A 19,130-nucleotide genomic window follows, 5' to 3' on the forward strand; every position below is an offset into this window, starting at 1 on the left:
TTAAAATTGAAATTCCAAGGAGACAAGAAGCAAGGGCAGGAGAGAGGGGATCTGTTTTTGCCAAACGGACAGGGACAAAAATCAGCAGAGAAAAGATATCGAAAGGTTTCTAATAGGCTAAAATAACAGAATACCAAAAAAAAAAAAAAAAAAAAAATTTTGAAACAAAAGGAGTATAATCTAATACTTTAAGAGAGGTTTTGGGAGCCAGTCTTGCTTTGTACCCTAGGGAAAGCATTTTAACCTCTCTCTCTCTATCTCAGTTTCCATATCCGTGAACTGGGAATAACACTATTACTTACCCCAAATGTCTGTGTAGTTTAACGAACATCTGTAAGGGGCTTTGAGACTTTCGGATTATAAATGCAAAGTAACAGTGTTTCTAAAATGTAAGTGTCCTTTTAAACTACTGCCTTACTCGGTCCTGGTTCCAGGATGATGCAGCAAAGGCTCGCACCAGCCTCCAAACCTGCGGCCAGTGCCAGCTCTCATCGAGGATACCAGATATCTATGCTGTTTTTTCCCCCTCTAACGAGGGGTGGTAGGAGGGAAATAACTCCATTATTTATTCGGCAGTCGCCACCTTTATTTAATACCCTACAGCATCTCTTATCATGCATCAGCTCCCTCTACCACTTTTCAGCTTACAGCCGACACAACGAACATACATGACGTACCCAGCTTTGAGGGGACTCTGGGTATGGTAGTTTGCTGCCTCATCACCTGATGCTGTGGGCAGACGCTGTGGAGAGTTTGTAAGAACTACAAACCCCACCAAGCAGCGCGACTGGTGGTCTGGCTGGTGCAAGCTCTGTTACTTTTGCATGCTTGGAAAGCGGGTTACTAGTAGCAGAGGGTTGAGCGTGTTGGTTTGCAGTTCTGAGCTAAATGGGTTTTCCCGGGACAATGTATTAATGCAGAGATCCTTTTTACTTTTATTTTAATTTTTTCCTCAACGCTAAGGTGTTGCAATGGTGTGATTTATTGATAACCTGGTGGCATTACAAGATCAGTTGTGTCTATTGCAATTAAGTTTCAAGGATCTGGATGTGGGGGAGACTGCAGAGAACTGAGCATGCACTTGTAACTGTGCCTGTCCACCGGAATTGCTTCTGATTGCACCTTTTATTTGTCTGTGTAGATTTTTAATATTTCCAATTTGTAAAAATTATTTATTATTATTTGGAAGCGGCTACCCGCCAGGAGCATGCATCGGTTTGCAATGCTTACCAAGCAAACTGCGGCAAGCCCGGGCTGTAAAGGGCCAGGGTCCTGCAGGAATGGAAGGAGAAACGTGGCTTTGCGATGCATTGCCTCGCTGGTGGAGGGGAAACAGCACCAGCAGCGCTTTACCCAGCGTACTCGCCCGGGGAGAGAAGGACTCGTGCGTTGGAACAGCGCTGCTAAGGCCTCTGCAGTGAAAATCAATGAGAAGACGAGCAGGGAGAAAATCCTGACGCTGGAATCCATGAACCCCCAGGTGAAAGCGGTGGAATACGCCGTGAGGGGCCCCATTGTCCTGAAAGCTGGCGAGATCGAGAAGGAGCTGCGGAAGGTGAGGCGCATGGCGAGGCGGGGATGAGCGCTCGGGCTGATTCCCAGACCACTTCCCTACACTCCTGGGTGTCGGGCAGAGGGAGATGGGCGACCCCCTTTGTTCTTCCGGCCACTTGGCCAGGTGTTGCTCTCTTTCTGCCCGGGGCCGTGCTGGGCCAGCCCCCGGCCACTCCTCCGCTGCAGCGGCTCCTGATTGGGGCTGGGGGAACCCAGGAAGGAATGCACGTTCCTGCCCGTCCCCTCCTGCACGTTGGTAATCAGCGGCAGAATTAGCAAAAGAAAACATGGTAAATAAATATCAGACACAGCCTGCGCTTTCTCAAGCCCCCCACTTCCCCGATGCTTGCTTCCCTTAAAGTTTCAGGAAATGGCTTTGTAACCACTTCTATATAAGGCATTGACAGGGTGAAATTGGGGTGCTGTGAAGTTCTAGCTAAATGGACAGTCAGGTTAAAAATTAATACTTAAAATAATTTTGTTACCTTTGTTAAACTCTTACATTAAAACTTAACTAATTTTCTCCCCTTACCACTTTTTTTTTTTTTTTTTTTGCAGTTGAGTCAGGCTGCTGAATGAAACATGTTTTTGTCATCACCCGTTTTTGTTAATGGATTTTGTGGGAAATGTCTTGTAATTTTATGTAACTTCACAATACCTAGAGTAATATAGCCCTCATCCTGACTGGTGACAGGCATGCTAACGCAGGAGAAATAAATAATATCAATACTCCCCCCCCTCCCCAACTCAGTTAACTGTCCTTGTCTTTTTAAAATCTTGATCTGATGTAGTATAGCACTATATGTACAAGAAGTGTTAATAGTTATAAAACTAGTCAGGTCTCTTTGGAGGTGGAAGAGGAAAAAGACAATAAACAAATGCTCTCTCCAAAACATTTGTTACTATCTCCTGCCTCATTGCACAGGTCAACTGACATATACACTGTGAAAGCAGTATTTACTTTTCTTTTTCTGCCTTGCCCCTCTAACACTCTTTGGTGTAATCCAGTGCCCCTTTGTGTTTACACAAAAAGGTGAAAACAATGAGGAGTAATTGTGGCACCTTAGAGACTAACACATTTATTAGGGCATAAGCTTTCGTGGGCTAAAAAGGTAAGTGATCAGTTTTCCCTATACAGTGGGTGCATTTAAAATATTCACTCTAATTTTAGAGCTACTATATGTTTAAGTGGTGTTCCCAATTTTAAATATCGGGAATATCCCTGAAACATGTATTATTTCTAGAACTGAAAAGGTCTTAACTACATCCACTATACCCATCATAGTTTTGAATACTTCAGGTCCCTGTTACTCCCTTCTTTTTTTTCAAGCTGAAGTCATTAAGGCTATGTCTACACTACAGCTTATGTCAGCATAATTTGTTGCTCAGGGGTCTGAGTAAACCAGGGATCGGTAACCTGCGGCACGCGTGCCAAAGGCGGCACGCAAGCTGATTTTTATTGGGACTCTGTTGCCAGCCGGGGTCCAGGCTGCCGGCCCGCTCAGCCCGCTGCCTGCCTGGATGAACGGAACCCCAGGCCGGCAGTGGGCTGAGAGAGGCCTGCGGCCGGGATCCCGGCTGGCAGGAGCTGGTGGCTGGATCCCCAGACCAGCAGCAGGCTGAACGGCTCAGTCTGAGTGGCTCAGTCTGCCGGTCTGGGGTTCCTCTGCTGCCCATGCTGCCGGTCTGGGGTTCCATCTGCTGGTCCCTGTAAAATGTATTACTGGCACGCAAAACCTTACATTAATGAAGACTTAGCACACCATTTCTCAAAGGTTGCTGACCCCTGGAGTAAACCAACCCCGTGAGCAACATAAGTTACACCGACATAAGTGCTAGTGTGGACAATGCTATGTCGGTGGGAGAGCTTCAGCTACCGCTGCTCATAGGGGTTGAAATAGTTAAGCCAACCGGAGAGCTCTCTCCCATGGGCTTAGAGCGATGACATTAGAGAGCTTACAGTGGCGCAGCTTCACCAAGGTAAGCTCTCTAGCATAGCCATAGCCTCATGTTTTCTAAAATGGTCACTGAGGTTGTGTGGCTCCATATTTAGGTATTTTATTTATTCATCTATTTTAAATGTGCCCAACGTGAAACGTTGGGCCTGTTTTTTGGAATATTGAGCACCTACATTTGGGAGTTGTGGATCTTTAGCATGTCTGAAGACTGGGCCCAGAGTGTTCCAATTTAGGTACCAAAATCAGTCATTGCTTTAGAAAATTTTGGCCTTAACACCTTGGCCTCAGATTCCTCATCTATAGAATCCCTACTGATGTTAAAAAAAACATTTTAGTGATTTAGGCATTGTTATTACTAGCAGTGTTTACACCACAGCTTTCCTAATCAATGTGGACAGACTTTTATCATCTATAACATATATAAACCTGAGGAAAAGTTATGAGTAGCTCGAAAGCTTGTCCTTTTCTTGAGCAGAAGTTGGTCTAATAAAAGATATTACCTCTGGTTTTGGTTTGTGGAGGATCTTAGTGAGGGGCCTTGTGAAGACTGACTGGCAAATGTGTGTAGAAGAATACTATAGATGGGCTAAATGCAACAAATGACCACAAGTTTTGCCTTTCTAAATTATTTGGTTCTCTTTTGTTGTTATTTATATGATGGATGATTTGGATTCAGAGAGGTTGAGCTTTGCACAAATGATTTTCTGAGTGTAATTCAGTAATGCTAAAAAGAAACTTTTCAAAAGCCCCTTTAAATGTAAACTCCGTCTTTCAGTCATGTCCTGGAGAGAGCTCTAGGGGAGGTCCTAAGACTGTGGTATTATTTATTTATTTGTTTTGTTTTTTAATTTCACACCTAAATTGAAGGGATGATTTCTCTGCCTCTTACGGAGTTTGCTCCCTCTGTGCTATTTCTCTGATGCATTATATGTCAAAACATTTCTTGGGGATTGGCCTCTAAAACTCACTTGCAGGATTGTCGCTGTCACTCTGTCATACAATGGAACTCTGTGCTATCTATGATTTTAGGAATAAAATATAAACACTTCCAGCATATTCAGTGACTATATGTTTGTTTTGCTAACTAGTGTTGACCCCTACCTTGATTATGGTTGGAAAAAGCCTTTTTATGTAACCTGGGAAACAAATGAATATATTTTCCCAGTTCTTCAATCCTTCTCTCTGTAAGCGTATGCATGCATGATACACAAGCTACCTCACTGGCTAAAGGGGCTAACCTTTTGAGAGCCCCTTGTTAACATAAGAAAAAGTCACTGCTAATGGTTTTTATAAAATGCAATTTTCAGCTGTTTGGCTCCTGCTTTGTGGCAGATTTTTCCATGTAAAAAACAAGTTTTTCTTTCTCAAAACAGCACAATGGAATATTATCAATGGCCATCTGTATTTAGGTCCACGTGACTATGCACCGGCTGAAGACAAATAAAGCAAACATAGTTTACTGAGCCAACGAGTGCCTAATGGGAAGGGGGAGGAGGAGGAGATGTGAGAAAGCTGAATAAGTGTATCTGCAAAGAACGTTGTGATCCACCAAAATATGCAAAAGCAGCTGCAGTCAACACTTTCCTTTCTTGCTGTTGTGCTCAAGTTGTTCACTCCTTGCATTGAATCCTTAACAGCATTCTGACAGGCACAATTATGCACTTTGAACATCTATTCCTTAAGCAATACCTCAGCTAGTAGAATGCTGTTCTATACAAGCAGTGGGTGGCTTTTTATGAACAGAATGATAAATTCCGAGTACCATAATTTATAGTTGAAATATCTTATGTCATCAGATGCCTACTCTAAGTCTATATTTGGCTGCATTGTCGTCAGTATGTGATTGGATGACTTTCAGTTCTGTTTCCTTTTCACAAAAAACACAGTGCGTGCTCTGGCCTTTTGCAGGTTTAGGGACATGGCTGAGAAGGAGCTTGGCTGATTCCCACTGCAGACAGAAGTGATGCTGATGGGTGGGGAGAAGAAGCTTGGAGGATGTGGCAGATGGAGTTGAGAAGGGATGCCAACCCCTTGTCAGTCAGGTTCATACCCCCCATGCACCTCCATATTCATGACTGCTCCTCATTCTTAGGAAGTGGATGTGTTCAGAATTGCCTCCCCCCCATCTTCTTTTGCATAAGAGGTTGAAACTCGCTCTGTCTAATATAAACTGTGCCATAGTTATTAAGAAGTGACCAACAGTCTCATTAATTTTTTTCAGTACAATTACATTTCATATTGGCATGTCAAGCTGAACACATTACCAAAGTATAAAATAAAAAGCCTCTCCCACAGGCAATGTGTCCAGGATAGGTGTCCGTTGTGGTTAGGAAGATTTATCCTGATGTCTTTGTCATTTTATTGTACTTTTCTGACATGGTGGCCAGTGGTGTCCTATTCATTTTGCAAAAAGAAGAACAGGAGTACTAGTGGCACCTTATGCATCCGAAGAAGTGGGCTGTAGTCCACGAAAGCTTATGCTCTAATAAATTTGTTAGTCTCTAAGGTGCCACTAGTACTCCTGTTCTTCTTTTTGCGGATACAGACTAACACGGCTGCTACTCTGAAAACTATTCATTTTGCAGTATCATTCTTTCATTTCAGGGTTACACACAGTTTTTCCTCCTCACTTCTTGACTGAAGAGGTTTTGATTATTTTTGATAATTTAAGGAAATGCTTTTTCTTGAACTCCCTCCTATTTTGGATATTGGAGTGGTCTTGGTTTTTTTAAGTTTCTCTTGCAATGTAATGTATGTGGGTCTAATCCTGAAGACCACTTTGACACTCCAGCTAGAAAAGAATAAGATTGCTTGCTTAGTTGTGCAGGTGGAGCACATTCTATGTGAACTGCATGGATTTCACTGGATTCCAGCTTACACCAATGTAAAAAAAATCAAGTTTTTAATCTATAGAAAATGGGCTGGCTGAAATGTTAATTTGGTTTTTGACTAAATGAATTTTTTTGTTGCAAAAAGTGTCAGCTTTCTGCAAAAGATTTTTACTTTTGTTGAAAAACCAAACACCCCAAAAACTTTGGCTGAAAACTAAATTTTTATTCGGAGATGCCACCACAGTGTCTCATGGGTGTTGTAGTCTGGGTGACTTATGCCCCAGTTTTCTATGATCTGGGCTCCCCAGCTGGGCTGTGTCTCCCATAATGCACCATGGTGGCTTAGCAAGCAGGAGAAGACTGTATTGCATCATGGGAAATGTGGTCCAGCCAGGAGGACTGGGCCATAGAAAAGAAGTGGGCCATGAGACACATGAAATGTAGCTCTCATGAGACATTGCAGTGGCATTTTCAAATAGAAATTTTTCAGATTTTGACCAATATTTTCCACAGGAAAAACTTCACTTTCTGACCAACTGCAAGATAAAATTTCCATGCTTTGGGTCTTGGCTACCATGTAGACCGTTTCCCTATTTGAGCACCATTGTGATAGTTGAGAGTAACTGTGCTCCTTCTGGTACTAGTCGCTGTGGTAGGTTTGAATTTCAGAACGGCTGGAGGCAGTGTGCTTTCAGGGGAAGGGCCTTCAACATCTACAATTTCCTTCTCCCAGCTTCTAGAGATTGCTGACTTTTGAGGCGTGGTGCAGAGTTCACTTTGGCTTTTTCCAAGGAGAAGACTAAGCAGCACATGGTGGCGGTATAGTGATTGGAAGAGGCAGGATAGGGGGATTCTTTTTTGTTGACCCTTTTTAGTGCTGGTTTGGAAATGAATTTTTTTTTAAATAAGATAGATGATGGTCATATTTTTAAATTAAAAATTAAACAGAATATATTGAAGAGCAAAATATTTGTTGTAGAAATGCATGCTTATTGTTTCAAATCAACACATTCTTGGAATGGAATTTTCTTTGCTCTATTGTTACAAAAGATAATTTAATACAAATCACCATTGTATTCTGAGGGGTTGAGCTCAAAATACTCCCAGTGCTCAGATAGTTTCATCACTGCCAGAATCCCAGAACTCTTATTTGCAATATATGTAGGAAGCATTTTCAGACCAGGGTGACTAAAGTTTATCCCATTGAACTCCACAATAGGGTCTGCAGTCATTTGCCTTTAAGTAGACAGCAGTGTCCCATCTTATTCGAAGCACCCAATGCAATGTACTCTATTTTAATGCTGATTTGCCACCTCCCAGCAATTGCCAGTGTGTGTCCCCCTGCCTCAAATACATTCCCCCTAGTTTAGACATTTTCAGTGCCCCTTTGTAAACATTTAATAGTCATTAAAAATGTTATTTCAGTTCAGGAATTAAGTACCAACTTCCCTCCTCCCACGGGGCTGGAGCTGGAAGCACCTGCTTGCCCCGCTGCGGGTGGAAGCCCCGAGCCTCTGTCCCTCCCAGCCCCGTGCGAAGCTGTGTGTGGCTCCCGACTGATTTTTTTTCTGTGGGTCAGTGGCCCCTGATAGAAAAGGTTCCCCACCCCTGTGGTAGGCAAAGAACTGAATGGGCCTGGAGATTGAAGTACGTTTGAGGGGTAAGATCTGCAGGTCAGAATTGAAACATACACTCTGACAATAGTATCTTCTAAAGTGAAACTGTCAAATTAAGTCACACGTTGTATACAAATGATTTTCTTTATTCATGTTGTCAGTAACAACTTATATTGGTTCAAGTGAAAATTTTATATTCATTTTACTCTTCACTATTTAATCCAGGCGTCAGCAACCTTTCAGAAGTGGTGTGCCGAGTCTTCATTTATTCACTCTAATTTAAGGTTTTGCGTGGCAGTAATACATTTTAATGTTTTTAGAAGGTCTCTTTCTATAAGTCTATAATATATAACTAAACTATTGTTATATGTACAGTAAATAAGGTTTTAAAAATGTTTCAGAAGCTTCATTTAAAATTAAATTAAAATGCAGAGCCCCCTGACCAGTGGCCCGGACCCGGGCAGTGTGAGTGCACTGAAAATCTGTTTGCATGCCGCCTACGGTTTAAGCCATTGGTTTACTTTCTGTACTTACCTCTGTTTGGACAATGGCAGTAATGAAATCATTTTCACTTTAATAGTCCTAATTTCAGGTTTCATGTGCTGTAATGTTTGGGTTAAAAATACTGGTGTGACTGTTCGGTAACTCCTTTTTTTTGCCTTTTGAGGTTTTTAAATTGTATGGAAACATCTCTTCTGACTTACTAGCCTAATTTAAGGCTAAATGTGAGTTGACAGTGTCCTGGAGCTGTGGAAAAGTACAATAACAAACAGATTAGACACTGACATGTAGAAATATGATTTGACATTCAGGAAAAACCAACAATGACATGATTTATTGATCACACTCAAACACAGGATGGCTAATTTAATATGAAAATTGATGTTTAGCCTAATATGTCCTGAGCAGGGGGAGAAAGCAGTAGAAAAACATCTCCCAGGAGATAGCTGTTGACCTCTGTCACGGAGTCCCCAGGCGATGCTCTGGAACTGCTCCCCACAAAGCCAGTCAGGACTTTGGGGAGCCTCCTCTCCCTTGGAGCAGACTGTCTTCAGGGCAAGAAGCTCACACCGCTTCACCTCCTGGGTCTCTCCTGGGAGCATTCAGCATATGCCCCTCCGTGCGCTTCCCACAGCGAATCCGCCCAGGCGGGGTCCTGGGGAAGCCAAAGAGTTCTGCACCCCCCACTTTGCAGTCAGACGTGACTCTCAGCCAGCCAGTAAAACAGAGGTTTATTAGATGACAGGAACGCAGTCTAAAACAGAGCTTGTAGGTACAGCAGCAAATGGGACCCCTCGGCCAGGTCCATTATGGGGTTCAGAGAGCCAGACACCCACGTCTGCCCTCACTCCTAGTCCCCAGGTAGCTCCAACTCCCAAACCCCCTCCAGCCCCTCCTTCTCTTGGCTTTGTCTCTTTCCTTGGCCAGGAGGTCACCTGATCTCTTTGTTCACCTTTAGCTATTTCCTTGCAGGGGGGGAAGGGGCCCTGGCCATTTGTTGCCAGGAGACAGAGTGTCAGTGATTTATGCACACTGGCCTTTCCCCAACACCTAGAGACTTAAGAAATGCATAGGGGAAACTGAGGCACACACAGTATTCAGAGGAAACATTAAGAACAGTCCCACTTTGTCACAACCTCATCAAGACAGAACTGTTCTTCCTCATTTGCCTGCACATGTTACGTAATAGGAAGATACAATAGTGCAGTGGTCTCCAGCCTTTTTACGCCCAAGATCACTTTTTGAATTTAAGGGCAACCAAGGATCTACCCCGCTCACTCCACCCCTCCCTCTCTCCCTTGCTCACTCTCCCCCACTGTCACTCACTTTCATCAGGCTGGGGCATCGGGTTGGGGTGCAGGAGGGGGTTTGGGGTGCTGGCTGTAGCAGGGGGCTCAGGGCTGGGGCAGGAGCTTGGGGTGCAGGAGGGATGAGGGGTGCAAGCACTGGGAGGGTGTTCGGGTGCAGGAGGGGGATCCGGGCTGGGGCAGAGTGTTGGAGTGCAGGAGCGGGTGCGGGGTGCTGGCTCTGGGAGGGGGCTCCGGGCTGGGGCAGAGCGTTGGGAGGCAGGAGGGGGAGTGGGGTGCTGGCTCTGGGAGGGGGGTCAAGGCTGGGGCAGGGAGTTGGGGTGCATGAGGGGGCACAGGCTGCTGGCTCTGAGAGGGTGGTCGGGTGCAGGAGGGGTATGGGGTACTGGCTCTGGGAGAGGGCTCAGGGCTGGGCAATAGGATGCGGCCTCCCACTGGGCGGCACTTACCTTGGTTGGAGGCGCAGCGAGGCTAAGGCAGGCTCCCTGCCTGCCCTGGTCCCACGCCACTCCCAGAAGGGGCCAACACGCCCCTGCAGCCCCTGGGTGGGGCGGGGTGAACATAGCTCTGCACGCTGCCCCTCTCTGCAGGCACCACACTCAAAGCTCCCATTGGCCACAGTTCCTCGTTCCCGGCCTGTGGAGGTGGTGTTTACAGGCAGGAGCAGCGCGTGGAGACCCTTGTTCCCCCACCCCTGGGGCGGCTGCAGGGGCGTGCTATCCATTTCTGAGAGCGGCATGGGGCTGTGGCAGGCAGGGAGCCTGCCTTAGCTGCAGGCATCCCCACTGTGCTGTGGTGGCAGGAGATTGCGATTGATTGGGAGAGTCCCCAGGATCAACCAGTCGATCAAGATTGATGGGTTGGTGACCACTGGAGTAGTAAAATCTTGCTTTCTGTAACACTGGTGAAAACTGATGCAGATTAGGATGAGAAAGTTGCATTGTTTTATGATTTTGGCAAACATTACTTTTTTGATGTTTTTTTGTGTAAAATCACATGAGTAAAGAGAATGTTATGTGATGTGCAGTTAGTTTTAAAATTTGCACAGAGAACTTATTTCCTCTGCTTTGATAGTTAAGTGGAAAAACATTCTTCAGAAGCAGATGCAACTTTAAAAAAAAATCCCTCAAACTTCTAATTTATTTTTCAAGGGTAATTGCAACATGCCCTGATAAACACTGCCATATATGTTCAGCAGAATGCAATCCACAAGACACAATAATTCAGTCTTCTCATGAAATATAATGGCAAAATCTTTTCCAAGTTATTCCACTATAATTTAGGAGTTTCTTTAATGGGAGGCCTAATCACATGTACTGAGTATTATATAATTCCTTTATTTAAAAAAATGTTAAAATTAAATCTTACATATATTTTTTTTATTTTCATGGATATTCCTCTGACTGGAATCTTGCTGGTACATTTAAATACAAATAATCATCTTTTGCAACATACTCCTGTTGTTGGTAGTCTAGCCACTGGCTCTTAGTACCACCAATTACCTCATCCTAGTCCAGGGGACATTAAGGCTCATCACTGCTATTTCAAGTCACAAGTCAGAATCCAGACTCCTCATTTTCCTTCCCCATCAATTACAGTTCTTGTCAGCTTGAATTATACATGCATAACACAAATTCAAAGCCATGCTCTGTGGTAAGCAGGTCAGGTTTTTTTGCTGCTGAGATCTGGTTTAATAACAGAAGATTAGAATGCTAATTCAGGCCTTGAAGTTCCTATGAGTTAGGTGCCTGAGGGTGGTGCTTTTTAGGTCATTTTTTAAAAAGTACTTGGCCTCTGGGGTACCCAGCTCAGTTGTGGTGTTTTTTTGTCTTCTCGTCCCATTAATTATGTAACCTTCTCTTATTTGTGCAATCCACAACACAGACAGGCCTGGTTTATGTAAGGAATTAAAAAAAGAAACGTTTCTCTAATGTGGGCACAGCTAGAGAGCTGAGACCTGTGAGAGGAGAGAGGAAGAGATGGTGATGAAGGTGAAACAATGAGAGACGGACAAGAATGAGCAAAGACTGAAAATAAGAAGCATTTGCTGATCTGGTTTCTTAAAGGGATAGTGGGGATTTCAATGAAAGGAGGAGAGCTGCAGGGGTATAAGAGGCAAACTGAACCTATTCCAAAGGAGATGACACACAGACTGGGGAAAGGGAGTGTTAATGGAGATGATGGAACCTTTTGTTTCTAGGTTGCCAGTTGAAATCCAGCCCAAGAAGGTAGCAACTGAAAGTTATTGCCTATCATAACTTCAGTCCAGTTCCAGTCAAAACCCACCATCCCTGCAATTATCCCTCTTGTTGACAATCTCAGCAGAAGGGCTAAAGAGCGAGTCTTTCATCCCCAGATTTGAGGTGAAGCACTTGGACATTTGCACAACACCTTATTGTGTTCACTGGTTCTTAATCTCCCCCTGCACTCTCCTCTTCTACCCCTCCTGCAAAAGACTTCTTCAGTATACAGAGCTGTCAATACAGCATCTATTTCCAGACCTAGACTTGCACATTTCTGGCACTTCCTTCATTTAAAAAAAAAAAAAAAAGCGGGGGAGCGGGGGGAAGGGGAAGGACATATTGAAGTAGAAATGGAAAAGATTACAGTTGTGTTATTATGCATAAATTTATTCCTGTTTCCTACATTCCTCTGACAGGTTTCCACAGCTCTGTTAACTCCAGAGTGAGGAAAGGTGAGGGCATGTGTGACAGACAGGGTTCCAAGGAATTGATGCCTTTTGTTGGTTAACTAACTAGGGCTCTTTCTTTACTGCTAAAGAAAGGTAGGTTTTTACTGTGGGATAACTAATGTGCATTAGCCATCCAACTGTAAAATCCCAGTGGAGACAAGGCACTGTAGTTTTACCATGAAGTAAGTTAGGCAAGGTCAGTCATGGGCAGGGGAGGGTATAGTGTTGTCCTTGTCTAGCTACTGCACGGTAAAAACTACAGGTACCTTGTCTCTACTGGGATTTTACAGTGAGATAATTATTGTGCTTTTAAAAAACCCCAAACCAACTCCTCCATACACTTTTTGGCAGGGAAGTCATAGCCTAGATTTAAGGAGCAGGTAATATATTTACTTTTCTGCAATGCAGGCTCTAAGTGCTATGAAGTTGGCTAGATCCCATTAAATGAATCCCTCCCTCCCTCCCTCCCTTTACAGTCTAACATGGGAGCCCTGCTGTACGTGCGGAAAGGCTAGTCTCTTGTATTTCGATGAAGAATGAAGAGGTGGTTTCTGTATACCTCCTTTTTTTTTTTTTTAAACCAAGGAATGCTGTAGCATTTATGGACGAAAAGTGACAAGCTGCATGACTTGTTTGTGTTGGTCATTTCTCTTCTTTGTCAAGATGTTTCTGTTCCAGTTTTGTTAATATATGGCTGGGGAACTGTTATGTGGTCCCTTTGAACTGTGTTTTACAGCTCAAAACAAGCATAATATAGTGTCTTACTCTAAGACAAAATTCCAACTCTTACACAGGGAACCAAATCCAGCCTTGTTGTAAGCAAGAGCAATTGCCATTACTGTCAATAAGAGTTTTGGCTACATTCTCTAGAGCTGATTTTGGCCATTTCTTTGTGCCTTTTTGTTTGTAATTTTAAACTTAAAAACAAATGAAAATGGCCTTTGTTCTCTGTGGACCTCCAGCTTATTTGAAGAAAGCAACATATTCCCAATCCATTATTTTATTAGTCAGAAATGATACTTGATTCTGAGGAACAGGAAAGGATGTAATTCCGGTCCAGTAAAACTATTGAACCCTAAAAATCAGATTTTGAATTATGAAGGATCTGTACTTCATTCCAAGCACTTCTCCTGTGTAAATCCAGAAGGCTTTGTCTTGACAAGCAAAAAGGGTGTGTCTTTTTAAATTGTGTTGGCTTAAAATTTTGAAAAACACATTCTTTGAGTCTATTGAGTCAGGGTAAGATGAGACCTTCAGCTGCATCTTGCCTCTCTACCTGCTCCATTTCAAAGGAAGCTTGAATGTTATTGTTTGCCTGTCTCTGAATGGCATCATCTGTTGTAACAGAAATCGACTAAGATCTTAGTCCCATGGCGACCATTGTTACCTTCACCACATCCAGTCTCTATGCTAATACCCACTGACTTCTCGGTAAAGAAATGTAACAGTAACGCAAGTCCTGTTCATAACACTTGATGCAGACAAAAGAAGACAGTTGCATTGCCTGGTCCTACAAACCAGTCACTTAAAGCTTTTTTTTCTATTCTTTTTTTTCCTTTTAAAGAGAGCTGTGATTACAAATTAGTGTTCAAGTGCTTTCCCTCTATTCTCATAATGGATTCAATTCCTCATAGGACAGGGGTTCTCAGACTGGGGGTTGGGACCCCACAGGGGGTCGTGAGGTTTTTACGTGGGGGGTCGTGAGCTGTCAGCCTCCACCACAAACCCCGCTTTGCCTCCAGCATTTATAATGGTGTTAAATATATTAAAAAGTGTTTTTAATTTATAAGGGGGGGTCGCACTTAGAGGCTTGCTATGTGAAAGGGGTCACCAGTACAAAAGTTTGAGAACCACTGTCATAGGAGAAGTATGGCTAGAAAAAACAGCCAACTGTTTAGATTTCACAGATCAAAAATTTTAAATGCTAGTGTTTTTACTATTAACATTTACATCAGTTAACATCTAAAATCCCCAATCATGGCCACACTGTCCTAGTATCTGTGCAAACACATAATGTAGTACGACACATTTTCTAGCCATAGAGCTTGCAGTCTAACTAGACAAGACACAAACATTAATTAGGCAGACAGTGCATAAACAAACAATCAAAAGAACTAAACTTGTTTACATTTATTTCCTGTCTTTTATTTTCCTCAAGTCATCCTGCTTCCCCTCCCTTCCCTCTCTCCTGTTCGGTTACCCCAGCCAATCTGCTTCACCACTGTTGACCTCAAATGCTCTCCTTTCATCCTGCCCACCTCACAGATGTAGTTTCAGGTCCAGTCTGGAGAGGAAGAAGGGGATGGGAAATAAGTTACAGAATGGCCAGAAATGTATAAAGGTCTTGTTATGGAGGATCTCTAGGTAGATGGGTGCATTATGGTTTTCATTACATCATCTGCTGACGTTTCCTGACTGGCTTCTCTTTCCCCATGGCCCACCAGCAGGTTCTATAACTATTCTTTTACCTGAGATAGTGTTATGGGGCAGGTGTGTAAGACTTGTGTTGCTTTGGGGCAGGGTGAGTAATGCATGTGATTATGTGCAATTTCAGATTTTCATTACCTTACCACAAAACTGTGTTCTGGTGTATTGCACTGCTTGTCTCTGGTCATTTGCAGTATGCCCCTGCAAACAAAGCTGCCATAGAATCAAAACTCTCTGAACCCAAAGGCTCAGTCCACAGTGGGGCTTTCAGCTGAGTTATAACACTGCTTTATGAGACCTGTTTAAAGCTGTCTGTGGCTGAGCTGGGTTCTGATTGTGACCTTATGCTTCACTGCTTACCCAGACAAAACTGTTAGAGTAAGAAGTGTGTGATTGGGCTCATGATTGAGCTGGCTAGTGTGGACAGGGACCAGAAATCCATTTTAAAAGTGTATTGTAGCCTTGGTGTCTACCAAGGCCACCATTTAAACTTGATCTCACCATGGTTTAGCCCTGTCAACAGAAGCTAGATCAAACTTTATCTAAAACCCAGTTGGGCCATAATAGAATCTAGCCCAGGGGTCGGCAACGGTTCGCCGTCCCGGGCCAATGGGGGCGGCGGGAAGCCATGGCCAGCACATCCCTCGGCCCGTGCCACTTCCCGCCACCCCCTTCGCCCAGGATGGCGAATCGCGGCGAATGGGGGTCGTGATTGGCCAAACCTGCCGCGTCAGCAGGTAAATAAAACTGGCCCGGCCCGTTAGGGTGCTTACCCTGGCGAGCCGCGTGCCGAACGTTGCCGACCCCTGATCTAGCAGCTATTGCTAAATTCTGTTTGTTTCATAGTGCAGGAAATGTTCTCTTTAACTTGTAGGCATTGTTGGCAGCATGCTTCTTTAAACTTGGGTCAATACCTGTGTAGACAGGGCCTAAAAATACTTGTAAAATATTTCTAAATTCTTCCTAAACTGGTATGTAATGACTTCGAACGTGCTTAAAGAATTTTTTTCCCCTAGAGTTTGTTACTCATTATGCAAGTGTAACACTATGGGGGTTCACCCAAACCAGTAAGAGGTTGTGTCACCTTCTGCCGTGTGACCCCGGGTGCTTGTGTGCTTGCTGCGTTGGCTCAGAGCCCTGATACAATGCTCAGAGCACAATGGCCTCACCCTGGCTTCCACCAGCCTGATTATTCCTAAGGTTGAGACCAACAGTCCTGAGTCTCCCCAAAACCATCTCCCCTGCAGTGTCCAGTCTCTCTTACTGGACCCTCATAGAAGTTAAGTTTATTTTGCCTCCACAGAGACCAATCACACAGCCTGTTAATTTAGCTGAGGACTTCGCCCTTCAGTTTGATACACAGAACTGAGATAGTTTTGTAATAAAATAAGAATATGTTTATTAACAAAGAACAGATATGTATGTGATAAGCAGGGATCCTAGTTTTCCGTGGTAACCCACCCCCAAAATTCTCCACTAAAAAAACCATAAAAATCTGTGTTTTTCTGCGATTAAAATAAAATGCTGAACTTTAGTTTCCCTAGTCACAATATATAGAGGTATCAGTGGAATAAAATGTTTTATTGTTTATATTTAAAAATTTTAAGCAAGTTAGAAGCCTACCATCAATATGAAATTTGTCCTTGCCAAACTCAGTGACATGGTCTTATGGGGTGATTTTTTTTAAAAACATTTTCAGCATCTTTTCATAACTTTAATTACTCACATCTGGAGGCTGAAGTGAAAAATTAGTTGCATGAAAACACAAATCCCTGTATGCCATTGAATAACCTCTGTACGCCGGAAGCAGTTTATTGGAGTATGTCTAGCTATGTAAATTTAAAGCGCAATCAAAAATCAACCACAAGAGGGAGAGGTTATGCACATTGTATAAGTGACACTGGAACTTTCAGTAAAATTTAGTTAATGTATGTTTTTATTTTTTCACAAAATTAAAGATTCTCTATAAAAACACAAATTCCTTGTTTTTCCATTGCAAACAGATTTCTAGGATCCCTGGTGATAAGTAAGAATAAAAGACACGGATATGGTTAAAAGTAAAACAAAATAAAACATGCTTTTTAGTGACTAAAACTTAACTTCAGCATGTTGCAATCTTTTATCTAAACAGGTTTTTCAGTTCCAGCTACTCTTGGTTTTGAGGCCAAGAGGATCCACTTTTCATTAGCTCAATGGGCACCACTTCCCCTTTGTCCCCTAGACTAGTGGTTCCCAAACTGGGATTCAGGAGCCCCTGGGGGTTCACAAAATGTTACAGGGGGTTCTCGGGGAGGAAATTCCCTAATGGCGGACAGAGCTGTCCCTAGGAACCCTGGGCAGCACGGAGCCAGCAGCACGGAGCCCCTGGACTTCCAAGAGCTAAACAGATCAAAGCAAGCAGATCTATCACACTGAGATTTAAACTTCAAGACTTCTTATAAGACATGGAAAGGGAGGGATATTTTTTGTTGTTTTTAAAATTAAATAGGCAGCTAGTATTGGTTTTTAAAATTTTTATGAAGAACAAGTTTAAGCTTTGTTGTAACATGCGTTGTTTGCCTGGACTGCTCAAGATCTGAATGCTTGTGTAGGAGGAACTCTTTGAGTTGGCTTCTTAAATACCTTCATGCTGTTTCACATCTGATACTCCTTGATGAAACCTAGGAGCCTTGTCTTATAACAGGCTTATTCAAAGTGATACAAGCTACGAAAGTGAGATCTTGAAAGAGTGTTGCCGTTTTCATAATGTAATAAAAATACTGTAATGATTAATAATAATAAACAGTATGTCATAAGCATGTCATAAAAACAAATTTTACATTTCTAAGATCATTGCTTTTATAATTTATACTAAGGTAAAGGAGAAAATCCCTGGAAATATTCATTTTTAGGAGGAGGTTCGGGAGACTTGACATTATAGTGAAAGGGGTTCACAGGTTGTTGAAGTTTGGGAACCACTGCCCTAGACGATAGATGCTAACATGGCTCTTTGCGTTTGTTTATAATTCCCAAAATCTACTGTCTCCATTTCAAGAGCCAGGAAGTTTCCTAGGGGTGCAGGCTCAATCTTCCATCATGATTATTAAAATGGGTTTTCTTGCTCATTTAGCTCTATGACTTTGTTTTCCTTCTATGCAGATGTATCTTTCATTGTCCTCTGAGGTATTACCTGGCTCAATTTACATTATAGACACAGGAAAAGAGGCAAAATAACATTCTTTTGTCTAGGACAGGCTGGGTTTATGCATTGCTTGCAGAGTATCTTTTAACAAATTTTCAGCACACGTTTATAATTCTTTATACATTACCTGTACATACATTACGCAATAATACTAATGACCTGCATGTTACTGGTTTGCATATGATACCTTATGTAACACCTTTTATGACAATAAGGTGTTGGTTCAATGCATGTGTCCAGCCTAATGGGAGTTATGGTATGGTGTGCCCTCTGCCAGCTGGTTTTGAAGGACTCCTAGGGTCATAGCAGGTTAGGGACATCTTTCCTTAACTAAGCACAACCACTGTTCTAGCTTAATAATAATAATAATTCCTTATTTTATTATTAGCGGGGAAAGAGGGAACATTTTTCCAAGGACCTCAAAGTCCATCTTTTTTCTTTGAGTCTGTGCCCAGAACTACACACACATACATTCAAATCCATCCTTTGTATTGCAAATGTGGGGGTAAAACTAGAGGCCATGCTTTGAAAATGTGTCCTGTTTTTCTTTTGTAAAGTGCTGTGAGATCTGTTGATGAAAAATGCAGTGAAAAAGTTAGATATTACTAATTATTGTTATTGCATTATAATAAATAAAAAATAAATAAGTTATACCAATATAAGCACCTTTATACCAGTATAACTGTGTCAACACTCTGGGGTTGTACTGGTTTAATTATAGCTGTTTTTAAACTGATGCAGTTAAGTGGTAAAATAAACGGTGTATAGAAAAACTTGGTGTACTTTAAAACTAACAGTGCATTGTCTCACTTTCAGGGAATCAAAAAGCCTTTTACTGAGGTCATTAAGGCCAACATTGGTGATGCACATGCAATGGGACAGCAGCCCATCACTTTCCTTCGTCAGGTAATAATTTTATGAGATAATATTGTTTGTTTCCTCTATAGAATATCACAAAATTTCAGACATGGTTTGCTAGCTCATGAAATTTGTTGTAGCTAAACACTTGATTCCCCCAATATGACTAACACAAAACTACTCAATTGTTTTTTCACTATGTTAC

The 19,130-nt window shown here is 42.6% G+C and overlaps 1 protein-coding gene across 1 annotated transcript in view; it reads left to right on the top strand.

Moving 5' to 3' along the window:
- The first annotated feature begins 791 nt into the window (after positions 1 to 791).
- The window catches only part of GPT2 (glutamic--pyruvic transaminase 2), a 45,589-nt gene continuing 27,250 nt past the window's right edge, over positions 792 to 19,130 (top strand). The window contains exons 1-2 of the mRNA XM_054049050.1: positions 792 to 1,555; positions 18,884 to 18,973. Of these exons, the coding sequence (XP_053905025.1) occupies positions 1,208 to 1,555; positions 18,884 to 18,973 (438 nt within the window). The 5' untranslated portion in view covers positions 792 to 1,207. The remainder of the gene's footprint in view (positions 1,556 to 18,883; positions 18,974 to 19,130) is intronic.

This window comes from Malaclemys terrapin, chromosome 14, assembly GCF_027887155.1.
Source record: "Malaclemys terrapin pileata isolate rMalTer1 chromosome 14, rMalTer1.hap1, whole genome shotgun sequence".
NCBI lineage: Eukaryota > Metazoa > Chordata > Testudines > Emydidae > Malaclemys > Malaclemys terrapin.